Source organism: Diabrotica virgifera, chromosome 10 (genome assembly GCF_917563875.1).
Source record: "Diabrotica virgifera virgifera chromosome 10, PGI_DIABVI_V3a".
In the NCBI taxonomy this organism is placed as follows: domain Eukaryota; kingdom Metazoa; phylum Arthropoda; class Insecta; order Coleoptera; family Chrysomelidae; genus Diabrotica; species Diabrotica virgifera.
In genome coordinates, this window is record NC_065452.1 from 19,619,038 (window position 1) to 19,635,180 (window position 16,143).

General features: G+C 33.4%; 1 protein-coding gene across 1 annotated transcript in view; it reads right to left on the reverse strand.

Annotated features, from left to right (window-relative positions):
* LOC126878712 (inosine-5'-monophosphate dehydrogenase) overlaps window positions 1–16,143 on the reverse strand; it is a 123,314-nt gene that overhangs the window by 31,040 nt on the left and 76,131 nt on the right. The window contains exons 6-7 of the mRNA XM_050641577.1: window positions 12,256–12,495; window positions 5,271–5,427 (exon numbers count right to left, since the gene is read on the reverse strand). Coding sequence (XP_050497534.1) covers window positions 5,271–5,427; window positions 12,256–12,495 — 397 coding nt within the window. The remainder of the gene's footprint in view (window positions 1–5,270; window positions 5,428–12,255; window positions 12,496–16,143) is intronic.

A 16,143-nucleotide genomic window follows, 5' to 3' on the forward strand; every position in this document is an offset into this window, starting at 1 on the left:
TAACTAGAATGACAATGAAAGACTCGACAGCAAAAGTTAAAACAAATAGGGCGATACAAAACATCAAAATAGAACTTGGGGTAAGACAAGGAGACAGTCTGTCAACGACACTATTTAATATCGCTCTAGAAGGAGTAATTAGGGACACAGGGCTGAAAAAGACAATTATTCAAAGCTCAACACAGATCATAGGATATGCGGATGACCTGGGACTGGTAGCACGAGATAAAAAAAGACTAGAAGAGGCACGTTTAACCCTGGTTAAGCAAAGACGAGAGGATTAATAATCAATAAGAATAAAACAAAATACCTTATAAGCACAAGAGATAATGTAAACAGAATATAGTCCAGAGAAATAAGGTTTTTGTCGGGACACTTGAGCAGCCAGGTTGCAAATGGATTTTTTTGGGTACTATATACCTAAAACATTATAAATACAAAAATGCCCGTCACAGTTCGGACGAGAAACTTAGTTATTAACAAATAAGGGTCAAAAATGGCAGTTTTTTCGTTTAAATCGCTACAGGTAAAAATAGGGTAATTAAATATCTTATTTATAATATTCTTCTTTTTGTAGATGAGCCAAGGTTTAAAATGGCACTTTTTGAATTTTGGTCCGATCCTTTTTTGTTTTGGAAAGTGCAAAATAAGACTAAAATTTCAAAAATAAAAAATGTGCTATAACTTTTGCGAAAATATCCTTAAGACTTTCATATTGCACGAAAAGTTGAGTAAAACATTCCGTATAATGCACAAAAATTTTATGACGATTCGTCAATTTATTAGTTTAAATTTTATTCAATTTGTTTATCGCAAAGAGCTTTTTTTCGCAATGTTATTGTTCAGAAAATAATAATGACATAGCAATTCTGTGGAAACCACATGCAAGAATGATAGTTACATTTTTAAAGTATTGAAAGAAATGGTTAAAAAGTCGTTTTTATCACTCCGAAAAAAGTTTAGTAAAATAGAGTCATTTTTGGCTTCTAAACAATTTTCAGAAAAAAACTTTTTGCCTAGGTTAATTAGGTTCAAAGTTAGCCACTTTTATTATTTAGTTCGCTGTTACTTCTATATAAATCAAATTCTCATGTAACAGTGTTACGTTACCATACTACTCCGAAACGGCTTGGCCGATTTTTATAAAATTTTACACGTTTATCCTGTAGGATGTTGAAGAGGTTTTAATCTATTTTTTATACCCATAAGTTATAAGGAGGGTTCCCCCTGACATTTTTTTTATTTTTTTGGACAAAATTATCTACCTTAATTTTATATGATGTAGAATTAAAAAATACATGCAACTTTTAATTTTCACTCTTCTACCACCAACCCCTGTTTGTTAATAGCCATCTATATATTTACATCTATAAAATTCTCCTGTCACAGTGTTAGTTTCCATACTCCTCCGAGACCGCTTGACCGATTTTTATGAAATTATACAGGGTGTCCCAAAAGTAGTGGAACGGTCGAATATTTCGCGAACTAAACATCGGATCGAAAAACTGAAAAATACGTGTTCAATCATTTTCAAAAATCTATCCTATGACACCAAACACCAACCCCCACTACAACCCCTGGAGGTGGGGCGGAGGGTAACTTTAAAATCTCAAATGAAAACCCCTAGTTTTTCTTACAGATTTGGATTCGTTACGTAAAAGTAAGCAACTTTTATTCAAGACATTTTTTCGAACTGTGGATAGATGGCGCTATAATTGAGAAAAACGATTTATCCTGATACCATAGGTAAATTATAGAAACGGTCTAATATCTCGAGAAATACACTTCCAAATGAGAAACCAAAAAAGGTTTTTAATACTTTTCGAAAACTATCGAATTACACTAAACATGACCCTCCAACCCACCCCCTAGAAGTGGGGTGGGGGTAACTTTAAAATTTTAATTACAGATTCGGATTCGTCATGAAAAATTAAGCAACATTTATTCGAAACATTTTTTAGAATTGTTGATAGATGGCGCTTTAATTGGAAAATACCGATTTATTAGCGCCATCTATCAGCAATTTTAAAAAATGTTTCGAATAAATGTTGCTTAATTTTTCATGACGAATTCGAATCTGCAATAAAAAGTGGGGGTTGCTATTTAAGATTTTAAATTTACCCCCCACCCCCTCTCCAGGGGTGGGATGGAGGGTCATTTTTGGTGTTTATCGATAGGTTTTCGAAAAATATTAACCTGTTTTTTGGTTTCTCATTTGGAAGTGTATTTCTCGAGATATTAGACCGTTTCTATAATTTACCTATGGTATCAGGATAAATTGTTTTCCCAATTATAGCGCCATCTATCCACAGTTCGAAAAAATGTCTTGAATAAAAGTTGCTTACTTTTACGTAACGAATCCAAATCTGCAAGAAAAACTAGGAGTTTCCATTTGAGATTTTAAAGTTACCCCCCACCCCACCTCCAGGGGGTGTAGTGGGGGTTGGTGTTTGGTGTCATTGGATAGATTTTTGAAAATGATTGAACACGTATTTTTCAGTTTTTCGATCCGATGTTTAGTTCGCGAAATATTCGACCGTTCCACTACTTTTGGGACACCCTATATATGTATATTCGGTAGGCCTTAGAATCGGTCGTAATCTATTTTTCATATCCCTGCGTGATAAGGGGAGTTCCCCCTAACATTTTGTAATGTTAGGTGGGGTTGTGTGTACATAACGTACTCTATAAGACTACGAGTACATACAAATTAACAAAATTATAATCAAAATCCATCAACAAGTTCCAGCGATATTAATCGCAGCATATGTTTGCAGAATCAGTTTCATTTTTTGAGTGCACGTATTTTAGTAATTCCCCTCCAGCGACCACGAATTAATTCCGTTCGGAGGCCATTTTTAAAGCTATATTAACCACTCTGTTGACGTTCAAAATTTACTCAAACTTTTACACATAACCTATATATCTTCAACTTCAAAATGGCTCTAGTTAGGTTGCTTAATTGTTATAAACAAAGTAGCCTTGATTAAATAAAAAAAAGTGGCTAACTTTGACCGTAATTAACCTAGGCGAAAAGTTTTTCTTTGAAAATTCGTATAAAAATACCAGTTTTTTAAATTCCATTGTAGTTTTAGCCTACAGTCAATATTAACAAAGTTACTCAAATTGTTTATAAGCCAAAAATGACTCTATTTTAGCAAAATGTTTTCTGAGTGATAAAAATGACTTTTTAATGATTTTTTTAAATGCGTTGAAAATATGACTATCCTTCTTTCATGTTGTTTTCACAGAATTGCTGTATCATTATTATTTTCTGAACAATAACATTGCGAAAAAAAAGCTCTTTGGGATAAATAAATTGAATAAAATTTAAACTAATTGACGCATCGTCTTAAAATTTTTTGTCCATTGTATGGACTATTTGACTCAACTTTTCATGCAATATGAAAGTCCTAAATTCATTTTCGCAAAAGTTATAGGAAATTTTTTATTTTCGAAATTTTAGTTTTATTTTGCAATATCCGAAGCAACAAATAATCGGACCAAAATTCAAAAAACGCTATTTTAAACCTTGGCTCATCTACTAAAAGAAAAATATTATAAATAAGACATTTAATTACCCTATTTTTACCTGTAGCGATTTAAACGAAAAAACTCTCATTTTTGAAAATTTCTCGTCCAAACTGTGACGGGCATTTTTGTATTTATAATGTATTAGGTATATATGCAGTACCCAAAAAACCCATTTGCAACATTGCTGCTCAAGTGTCCCGAACATGGTATATTTTTTCCTTATCTCCTGGTGTAATAACAGAAATAAAGATAGGTGAAAATGCATTTCAGAGAGTAGATTGCTTCAAATACCTGGGGGTGATGGTGGACGGCCAAAACGGAAAGAGTATAGAGATAAAAGAAAGAATTAAAGCAGGTAATAGAGTATATTGGAAATATCACCGACTGCTCAAGGACAAAAACCTGAGCAAAAAAAACAAAATCAAAAATATATACAGCAGCAATTAGACCAGTGATAGCCTATGGAGCAGAAGTAATGTGCCTTACGAAAAAAGACGAAGAAAAGTTAAGAATAATTGAGAGAAAAATTATGAGAAGAATACATGGCCCAGTAAAGCCAGAAACAGGGAAATATAGAAAGCTGATGAACCATGAAATAATAAATATAAATGAAGGAGAAGATATAGTAAAATTCATTAAAGCACAAAGGCTCAGATGGTTTGGGCACACACAAAGAAGAGGGGTAGAAGAACTGATCAGGAAGATAATGAACTTGAAACCAGTAAAAAATAGACAAAGGGGAAGACCAAAAATAAGATGGGAAGATCAACTGCTAGACTATATATCAAAGATGGAAATTGCAAACTGGAGAGAAAAGATTCAGGACCGGATAGAGTGGAAGAAGATAGTAGAGAAGGCAAAAAAAACATCACAACCTATGAACGACGTCCTAAAGGAAAAGCGGACTAATCCACCGCGTGAAATGGATTAAAAGAGCTCATAGTATTTGAGCGACCCATACTCTAACAAGAGTGAATGGTCCATAAAGGCGGGTTGACATTAATAGTGAATAACGAACGTGGCTCACGCTTACGTATTTTGCCCGTGCTATTGTTAGATATTTAATTATCTATTTTCAAACTCGAGCAGTACATTTGTATCTATGCATTAGTAATGTCAACCCGCCTTATATGATAACACAAAAGAGATAAAACATACTTAATTACGCAAGAATTTGGTATACTAAGGGCCGGTTGTTCGAACGCTAATCAAAAATGATCATTATCAAATATTTAATTACTGTCACAACTGTCAATGTCAACTTTGATTGGGTTGCTGAAAACATAATTATTGATTACAATTATGAAATTAGTTAATCAATTATGTTAATAATTGTTATGTTAATTGATTAACTAATCTCATAATTATAATCAATTATGTTTTCAGAATCCCAACCAAAGTTGACATTGACAGTTGTGACAGTAATTAAATATTTGATAGTGATTATTGTTGATTAGCGTTCGAACAACCGGCCCTAAGGAAATCAGCTATGTTTACATTTTTGGAACTGAAAATTATGTTTGGTGCGTTCTCTGTTGATACAATAATCTCTAAAACTAAGAGGGATTTCGGATTTAAATTATATGCTATTGAAAAAAAGCGGATTCACTCCTGCTAGGACATGCAACACTGACCATCCCAGCTGTCTAGTTAAATAAAATAATATTTTTAAGATAGCTTAAAGCCAATAAGAAAAAAAAGATATCTATGCGAATGGATTAAAAAAAGTTACTTACTTGTGGAAATACCTATTCATCGCTGATCCCATTGCATCTTTACGGTCCATAGCTTCTAAACTTCCCATACCCCGGTACTTCTTAAGCCTCACACCATCAGAAAAGAAGTATTCCCCAGGTGCTTCCGAAGTACCCGCCAATAATGAACCCATCATGACTGGAATGTTTGAATAAATAGAATGAAAAACTTTAAATTAATTTCAAGTATAAAAAAATAAAATCATTTTAAATCCTGTTCCATGGCATCTCGTAACGCGACAAATGGTAACGTACAATCCGTAACCCCGTCAATTCGTAACGGCGGCACTTAGTAACATCGGCAGTTCGTAACTATTCGTAGCGGTAAAAGTTGTAATTTTTTAAGACCACTTGTTTTTAAATACACTAATCAAATCACAAAAAGTATCACATAATTTTTGAAACAGAAAAAAAGTTTAAAAATAATTTTTAATTTTTGGCAGAATGGTATAATACTCATATATCGTCTCCTTTAGGTGTCTTTAACCACTGTGTCTGACATTTCAAGTTGAAGCATGTTTTTGCCGAAAAAGCAAGCAGTAAACAAAACGTTGTTAAAGGAGAATATTTATTTTGGACATTTGTATTCGACAATTTGATCTGTGCAATATGTCTGCTTGAGTTTTCAATGAGAAAGTGCGTTCTTACAAAAAATTAGTAACAGAACGTCAGAACAAGCAGCTCAAATTGTAGGTTTAATTGGAGATGGACGATCGCAGCAATATCTTGCTGATGTTATCGGAATCCAACAATCCAGCGTTTCAAGAGTTTTAAGAAGGTATAGAGAAAGTGGAGGATGCACAAGAAGACCAATTCCAGGACGTAATTTTCGAATAAGTGCCAATTCGGTTAGAAACAAATTAAGGGAATTTGGAATCAGAGCCAGAATGCCTGTGCTCCACTGTTAACGACAGCACATCGTATGGTAGTGGCGGCTTGTCAGGGTCGGCAGTGCCGACCCACACATTTATGGACACATTATAGATTTTTTTAAATATTTAAGTTAATCAGAGTTGATGATATTCGTTTCTGTGAAATAAAAAAAATATCTGTGAGATAACAGACTAAATTTTATTCATTGTTTTTAAAAGAATTCGATCGATCCGATACGTTAAGTGATCCCTGTGCGCTGTGCGTATGAGACTTTTCAAATTAATGATCCTAGCCATGCACCTGATTGCGATTGTGTGAATTCTTATAAGGCCCGCTTCGGCAAGCCGTCCCCAGATGGACCATTTGCTTGTAATAATAAGCTATGGAATATTAGCCGATAGGCAAAAAATTATAGATTCCCCGTATTTATTTGAATGGCAAGTACGGCAGATAATGATAAACAATCTGCCGAGCGGTGATCTGGAAACGGCAACAAGACACGTACCTATTATAGACCAGGGCGCATCTGTAAAAATATTAGTACATTAATTTGGACATTGACAGATGACTCATATTTGTTTGCAGAAATTGCTTGAAAATAACTCATATAATAATATTTGAGTTATCCTTTCGCTCAAAAGGTCCGGATCATTGTTTAAATAACCAAAATGCCAAAAAATTAAGGAAAAATTCGATTTTTTTCTTCATTTTTTGATTATAACTTTAAAAGTATTCTTTTTCGAGAAAAGTTGCACTGACGTAAAAGTTGCGTAATTAAATTTACTACAATATAGGATTAGTTAAAATTTTTAAAAATTGTCACCCTTGTTGCAAAATAGCAGTAATTGCGAAAAAATCATAAAAAAACAAGTATTCGCATTTTACGTTTTTCAACCATTTATGGTACACTTAGGACCTTCATAATTTTACCCAGAAAAACTATATCATATAATAAAACAATACTGTGAATTTCATTAAGATCGGTTCAATAGATTTTGCAAAATAAATTTTGCAATCCAGCTTTCGCAAAAAAATTCATTTTTTCAAAATGTTGCAGAAGTGAAAATAAAGCAGACAGCAAGTTGAATTTATTTTTACGTATAGAAGAATACTGTACCTTTCTTCTATATGTAAAAAAAATTCAACTTGCTATCTGCTTTATGGTTAGTACTGCAACATTTTGAAAAAATTAATTTTTTTTGCCAAAGCTGGATTGCAAAATTTATTTTGCAAAATCTATTGAATCGATCTTAATGAAATTTACAGTATTGTTTTATTATATCATAAAGGTTTTCTGGTTAAAATATGAAGGTCGTAAGTGTAGCATAAATGGTTGAAAACCGTAAAATGCGAATACTTGTTTTTTATGTTTTTTTCGCAATTATTGCTGTTTTGCAACAAGGATGACACTTTTTAAAATTTTTAACCAATCCTATATTGTAGGAAATTTAATTACGCAACTTTTATGTCAGTATACCTTTTCTCAGAAGTGAATACTTTGAAAGTTAAAATCAAAAAACGAAGAAAAAAATAGAATTTTTTCTTCGTTTTTTGACATTTTGATTATTTAAACAATGTTCCGGACCTTTTTGAGTGGAAGGATAACTCAATTAATATTTCCAAAGAATTTTCAAAATATCTATTAGACAAATTCATTAAAATTATCCATCATTCTTTAATCAAATAGAATAAGAAAATGGATTAACAGTTTTATATGCTGATTTAAATATTTTCGGAAGATGAGATAAGTTACAAAATATGTTTCATTTTATATACTGCAATTCATTAGGTATAACAAACTCTTCCCGAAATTAATAAATTATTGTGCTCAAATGTGGGCAAATTCTGCCTCAAATGAACGGGATTTCTCTTGTCTCAAAAGAGTCAAAAGGTATTGTCGAAACACCATGAAACAAGAATGTCAAACTTGTCTCAAATGTCAATAGAAAAAAACTTTTAAAACCTCTCCAAAACAATAATAAATTTTACAATGACGTTATAACCCATTTTGCTACTTCGAAACAACATAGACTAGGTTAATTTATAAACAGGTTTAGGTTCTAAATGTTTAGGAAAAAATAAAAAAAACAAAAACCAAAAATCTTCTATGAAATTGAAACCTTTTAATTAGATGGCATACCTATCTGAGGAGACAAAACCTTGCCGACCCTGTCCCTAAAGCCACGAGCCACCACTGTCGTATGGCACATTTAACCTTTAACTACACGCGCTGGCGTATTTTGTACGCCAGATATAAGGATTCTTAATTTTTGACCGTGTTTATCTCTCTAACCTATCACTGGAATGTGCTTTACAATTTGGTTTTAGTTTTGTTATAATCGGCGTTCTGGGAAGATTGTAATTTACAGTTTATTATGTATTGTTTCCGGTGGTGGATAATATACGCCACGATTATATTAATATAAGTAGTAATATAAGTACATATTTCAATTGTTTTTTAGTCATTATGGCACAAAATATATTTTTCTTTATAAACAATACTTCTTCTCCTGTAAAAAATCACTTTTAAAAAAAATTTTTATTAGTAATTTTATTTATCATGGAATCCAGTTATTCCATGATTCCAGTTATAAATCCCAATTGGCTTACTGAGAAGGAACTCCAAGTATTCACTGATGCCGAATAAGGTTTATAACAAACAACTGAGTGTATTTTTTCAAAAAAAAAAACAAATCCGCTGTTTTTACGGGTATTTTCTCGTGGCGTATAAAGTACGCCACGCGTGTAGTTATGTTATAACTTGATGCGCGGGTAGTTAAAGGTTAAGTTTTGCACCAGGACATGTCGATTGGGATATTAACGACTGGGCTAATCTTCTTTTTATTGATGAGTCAAGATTTGCACTTTGTGGATGCGACAGTGCAAAGTGTCTGCTCTGTCTCTGGCAACTCTTCTCCATGCTCTAATTCCAATAGATTATAATCATTTTCTAGGATGTCTTGCTCCCTAAGTCTCGGTCTTCCTCTTGCTCGTTGTCCTATCGGCCTTCTTCTCGCGTTGACCTTCTTCTCGCCTGATTACATGACCTATTCATCTACGAGCCGTTAATAACCGCTATGAATTCCACGATTTTATTGGTTAGAACTACCCACGTGATATCTGTGTTCGTATTGGTCAGAGAATTAAGCAATAAAGACAAATGACAATCAGCTGTTAGACATCATTATGTGATAAAATTTTTATTTTGATGTAAATAAATATTATTACTGATAATTTGTATAAGCAAAATTATTGTACTGCACCTACAGTGACTCAGAGCCTCAATTCTGAAATAATACAGTCTATAAAACTACATAAAACTAGCTTGTGTCAGTGACCCAATATTAGAAAAAAAATTACATACTGAAAGTAAGTTACTAACTATAAGTCCTCTAAAATAGCATAAGCTATGTTTTGGGTTTCAAATATACCATACTTAGTTCAAATATACAACAATAGTTCTTTAATTATTTTGTGTATGATTTTGATATCAGCTAAAATGATGTAAACTTTTAAGGGAGAATATTAATAAAGAAAACAAAACTCCTTGTTGCTTATTTCTTTGGCGAAGATTTATTTCTTGCAGTTCAGCTATGTAGATTATTCTTTTGTAATATCCGTCTAATTGTTTCAGGGTTACATCTTTTTCCAAACTGTGTTTCCACCTCATTTCGTCAATTCTGGTGCACTTTTTTGGGATTATTTGCTATTTCTCTGACAATACATCTTAGCTATTAGGACTTTGCAGACTGCTGCTCTGAAAAGTTCGTTTGATGTTCATCCGTACCATTCTCTCAGGTTGCGCAGCCAAGATATTCTGCATCTCCCTATGCTTCTTTTTCCTTGAATCTTTCCCTGCATAATGAGTTGGAGCAAGTTGTTTTCGCCCATACATGGCAACATTTTTCATACGAATTTCTAGTTACATACAACCTATCTTTTCATATCATAAGGCCAAACCCAGTTATACCAGGAAATTGGCTCAGACCATAGCATTATTCTCTACATATAAAAACTTAGGAAAGTGTGTCCTTTTAGGTGACACCATAGATTGAACACAACGAGCCATGTGTATCTTTTTCGGTACACAGCGTTGAGGACAGTGTATATCTAAAAGGATACACTGGCGCTGAGGGTGTTAATTATTGCATATTTGAAACCCAAAACATAGCTTATGCTATTTTAGAAGACTCATACTAACTTACCTACTTTCAGTATGTAAGTTTTTTCTAATAAATATTGAGCGACTGACACAAGCTAGCTTTATTGAGTAGTGACTGCATCATTTGAGCTGTGAGCCCCTGTATATGTTTATCAGTCGTGGCCTAGCTACACATTAAAATTGTTTCGTTATCATTTCCTGCGTTGCTAGCTACACATTAAAATTGTTTCGTTATCATTCCCTGCGTTGCTTTCTTCAGCGTGCACACTGATTTTTGTACAGCAGCTTTTGTAGCCAATAGTTACTCTTGTTTGTTTTCTAGATTTTTCCTAATCAGGACTTGATTTCTTTTTGGTTTGTTACTGTCTCCCTTCTACAATAGAGAGAGAGTTTGGGGCTTATTATTCGTTAAAGTGTTGGAATGCTTGTGGGTTTTGATATACATATGTACCACAACTCTCAATACAAAATTTGATCAAACTAAACTGATAGTGTGACGACTAGATTCTTATAATTTGAACAAACTGCAGTTGTGACGTCACTTCCTGAGTTTGCTCAAATTATTTGGTAGTGAAACCACGACTTTAAGAATTTAAGTAACATCAATTTAATTTGCAATAAAAAAGATCATGAAGATTTGACGATGCTTGTAAATACATACACCCGATTTAGATGATTTAAGTGACACCAATGTTTAGATTGTTTTGTCAAATATATGTACCTACATGCAACAAAAAATTTAATCAAAATTTGCATAAAAAAATTGAAGTGTTTTAAAGGTTTCAATATGTAAAAACATTGAACCACAGAAACGGTTTTTCTCCACAAAGAAACAAAAATCGTAGCAACATATTAATAAGTGATACGTTTAAAAATCCAAATGTAAATGAAATATGAAATTTCAGACTTTTTAAAAGGACACAAGACACAACATGCCCTATACTTCACAAAATGCCGAAGAAAATCATAATTATATAATATAACATATAATTTCCCCTAAATTACTTTTTCCCATATCCAGTATATTAACTTTTATGTAAATTATCTGTTTTTAATTTTCATGCATTTATAATTTAATTTATAAGATCTATTCTAGTGCTGCTGTGTTTGTATTTAACAAGTGAAATAAATTAAGAGAATATTATAACTATACAATAATTGTTTTTATTTTTTATGAGATAGAAAGAAATATTTTATGAGACTAGATACAGTCTATAAAGAAGACTAGTAGAAACGAATAAATAGTGTTTAATCAATACTGTTTTTCAATATGTATTGACTTTCTACCACACTTTTATTTCTATCATAAAAATTGTCAATTGTAAGATAAACAAGAAATATTTATCATTTATCCGTTATCCTCGGTCAGCAGACTTGTTTTCTTGAAACGACACTTTGCATACAATATTGGTATTTAAATATCCCGCTCTGTCATTCTTAATCATCTGACCAATACGAACACAGATATCACGTGGGTAGTTCTAACCAATAAAATCTTGGAATTCATAGCGGTTATTTATTAACGCTTCGTATCCATCTAAGGCGTGCTACCTTAATGAATTTTACATCGTCAGGTTCTCCAAAACTTCCATACAACTCAAAGTTGTAACGCCTGCGCCTTAAACCTTGTTCTTTTATGCCTCCATATAGTCGTCTTATAAAACTACTGTTACAGGTAGATTATATTTATTTTAAGACACATTTTTCAAAATGTATTTCTTCACGAAATATGCAATGTGTTAAAAACGTTAAACCTGATGTTCGTTCGTTAAATTAATAAACGTAATTTCAATTGCTGCTGTAATAAAATTTTTTTTCCACGTTAACAAAAATAAACAGAATAATTCAATTTTGAGGTTACGAATTATCCGTTACCATTTTTGGAGTTACGAACTGTCGCGTTATGAAATGTCTTGTCATGTTAAATCCTACCTGTTGAAGCTCCAAGAGCAAGAGCCTTTGTAATGTGACCGATAGACTGAATACCACCATCGGCTATAACGGGCACTCCAAAATGCTTGGCATATTGACTAACTTTATAAACTGCAGTAGCCTGCGGCCGTCCAACAGCCATTACTTCTTGTGTTATACAAATACTTCCACTACCCATACCCACTCGCAAACCATCGGCTCCTGCGTCTATAAGGTTTTTAGCTTGTTTCTTGGTAACAACTGTAAAAAAGAAAAATTGATATTTGTAGTTAATATTGTGGACTGGATTGTATTACTATTCAAATTAATTCAATTAATTTATTAATAACTGTACTAATTCAATCATTATTGTACTCTTTTAGGTATTCACCACTGGGTGAATACTGACTGTGTCACACTCTTAACACTCATATGTATTGTTTATTATTTTTTATAAAATAGATTACAATAAAATGGATGTCAAAAAAAATATATTGTGGACATTGCAAAAATCAAAATTATAATTTTGACTTTTATCCTCGACGTAAGATGCCTCTCAGCAGATGTAGGTAGCGACCATAGCTTAGTATTATGTAAAATAGGAATCATTATGAAATATTTCACACCCAAGAGGGCAGCACCAACACAAACAAAAATCAAAGTCGAAGGACTACATACGGAATCCACGGAATACTTATACAGATATCAGAGAAGATTGCTGAGAATGGAATATTAGAAAATGATAACATCGATGAAAGCTGGCAAAAACTCAAAGATAACATAATCAACGCTGCAACAGAATCACTTGGAGAGAGAAAGGTAACGAATACTCACATATTAAAGAAGAAAACCCCGTGGTTTAGAGAGGAAGTTAAGATAAAATGTGAAGAAAAGAAGAAAGACTTTTTACAATACAGAACGAAACAAACACAACAGGCATACAACCACTACAAAAGAATCAGAAACGAAACGAATACTTTAGTGAGGCAAATAAAAAGAGCACTGGCGCAGAGTTTCTCAAAACAGATGGAACACGACTTCTACGGAACACAAAAAGAAGTATGGAGAATGATCAGAGGGCAAAGAAAGGAGATGAACGATTTAATAAAAGCGAAACACATTCAGAAGGAAACATGAGCAGACTACTTCCGATCTCTATTTGCTAAAGGCGAAGATAATGAACCAATAACACCTGAAGTTACAACAAACGAAGGAATAAACATCGAGCAGGGAGAGGTAAAGGAAGCATTAATAAAATTAAAAAATAGAAAATCTCCAGGAAAGGACAGAATATCGAACGAACTCCTAAAGTACGGAGGACAAGATCTAACTAAACAACTATTAAAACTAATACGACAAATAATAGAACAAAACAGAATACCACAAGAATGGAGATCAAGCATCCTAATACCTCCCTTCAAAAAAGGAGACAAATCGGACCCGGAGAATTACAGAGGAATTAACTTATTAAACACAAAATTAAAATTAACAACCAAAGTAAGAACAAACAAATTGAATGAAATTATAACATTAGCAGAAGAACAACAAGGTTTTAGGTCGGGAAGGTCATGCACTGACGCTATATTTATAATGAGGCAAGTTCAAGAGAAATCGTTGGAATACAACAAACCGGAATATTTATGTTTCGTGGACCTTAAGAAAGCATTTGACAGGGTCACATTAAAGGACGTTATCCATTTGTTATACTCGAGAGAGGTACCTCTAGGAATAATAATTAAAACGATCGAAAACATCTACCAGAACAATACAATAAAAGTAAAAGTGGACGATGAATTAACTGACCCAATTGAAGCCGGCAATGGGGGGATTCCTTGAGTCCTTTATTGTTCAACCTGATCATGGATGAAATATTAAAAAAGGAAGAACTAAAAAAGGATACTAAATGGGAGAAAAACAACTTAAAATAATCTGCTATGCGGACGATGCAATACTAATCTCTCAAAGTGAAGATGATTTACAACGTATGCTGCACCAATTCAACATAATCGCCAGAAAATTTAACATGTTAATTTCCTCACAAAAGACAAAATGCATGGTTATAACAGCAGATCCAATAAGATGTAAATTGGAGCTGGAAGGTCAGATAATAGAACAAGTGATGGAGTTTAAATACCTAGGCATCACACTATCTAGCTGCGGAAGGCTCGAAACAAGTGGAAGATCAAGTGAATAGAGAAAACAGAGCCGCAGGTTGCCTGAATGACACAATATGGAGAAATAAAAATATCGGAAAAGAAATGAAAGGCAGAATTTACAAAACAGTCATCAGACTAATAATGACATACGCGGCAGAAATAAGACCCGACACAGAGAGGACAAAAATTGCTCGAAACAGCGGAGATGAAAACCCTTCGAAAAATCGATGGTAAGACTCTATGGGACAGAGCTAGAAGTACAGATATACGACGGAGATGCAAGGTGTATAACATTAATAACTGGTTAAGAAACAGAAGAATAGAATGGAATGACCACATAAGCCGAATGACAACAAATAGGATAGTCGGTTCCCAAATAGGAAGACGATAGGAAGAATAGGAAAACGATGGAACGACAACTTACTAGAGGCACATTGAAAAAAAAACAGAGTCATGTCTATACAAAACGAAGAAGAAGAAGAAGAAGACTTTTATACTGGCAAAACATTCGCTAAAAATGATTGCGAAGATTTGATGTTATTAGGATCAAGAGTAGTACAGGTCCACTCATTTAGGAAGATACTAATTTACATACAGGGGTCGGCATAAGTCAGGCAACAAATTTGCATTAAGAGAAAAAAATGCAGCGTCAAAATGAATTTATTCAAAGAAATTACAAAAGGGATTCAAAAAAGGTTACTATAAGAAGTGTTCAAATTAATGCCTATGCTGTCCGCGAAGATTTTCAAATTCTTCTTCAATTGCAGTTAGGAGGTCGGAAAAGGCGCGTAGTTCTCTAGCAAAAACGCGGTTCTTGAGAAGGCCCTACAGGAAGAACTCACAGGTGGGCCACTGAACGATTCCTCGTCTGCCTATCCATTCTCCAAAATGAACATTAAGGTACTCCCGCACACATGCCACGTAGCTCGACACCCACGTGCATGATACTATAAATAGCAAGATAATATATTGCGCATCTCGAAGAGAAGGGAGTCGTGACGTAACTGGAGACCCAAGTTCGTAATGGTTCGTAATGACCGAATGATTTCCGATTAGTTTGAATTGCTCGCGGTTGTATAGTCCAGGCACCATCAAATAATTTGATCAAACAGTTTGAGCAAACTCCGGAAGTACGTCAAAGTGACGTCACAATTGCAGTTTTTTGAAATTCTAAAAATCTGTGTTCTCACTATCAGTCTAGTTTGATCAAATTTTTTGTATTGAGTTGTCTAACTTGTTTGTACTTTATTTAAAATTAAAATTTTTCATTATTATCCACAATGAACACTCAGGATGCGACGTCACTAACTGTCACTTTCAGTTTGCTCAAACCAGTTTGATCAAATTATTTGATGGTGGGACGCGGTCTTTAGGTAAATTATTCCGATTCGATTTTTTTGCACAAACTTACTAAAAAAGAGTTCCTTATAACAAATCCGCAGGGTGCCGGGAGGTGCCGCGGTCAGAAAATTGTTTAAACATTTTTTTTAAACAAATTCAAAACAATAATTTCTTCGATTCGTTCAATTTTCTTAGATTTTTTGGATCATTATAATATACCTGGATCCCGCTTATCAAAAAAAAGTTAATATAGCAAGCTGAAAATCTGTTAATAGCTTAACGGTGTCTAGTCGGACAAACTTTGATGTACCGGAACACTGGAACAGGGGAAGTTTTAATTGTGAAATAATTTAAAAATTTGGAACGTCAGATTACGAAAACGACCCATGCATTTTGTCGGACAGTACATCCA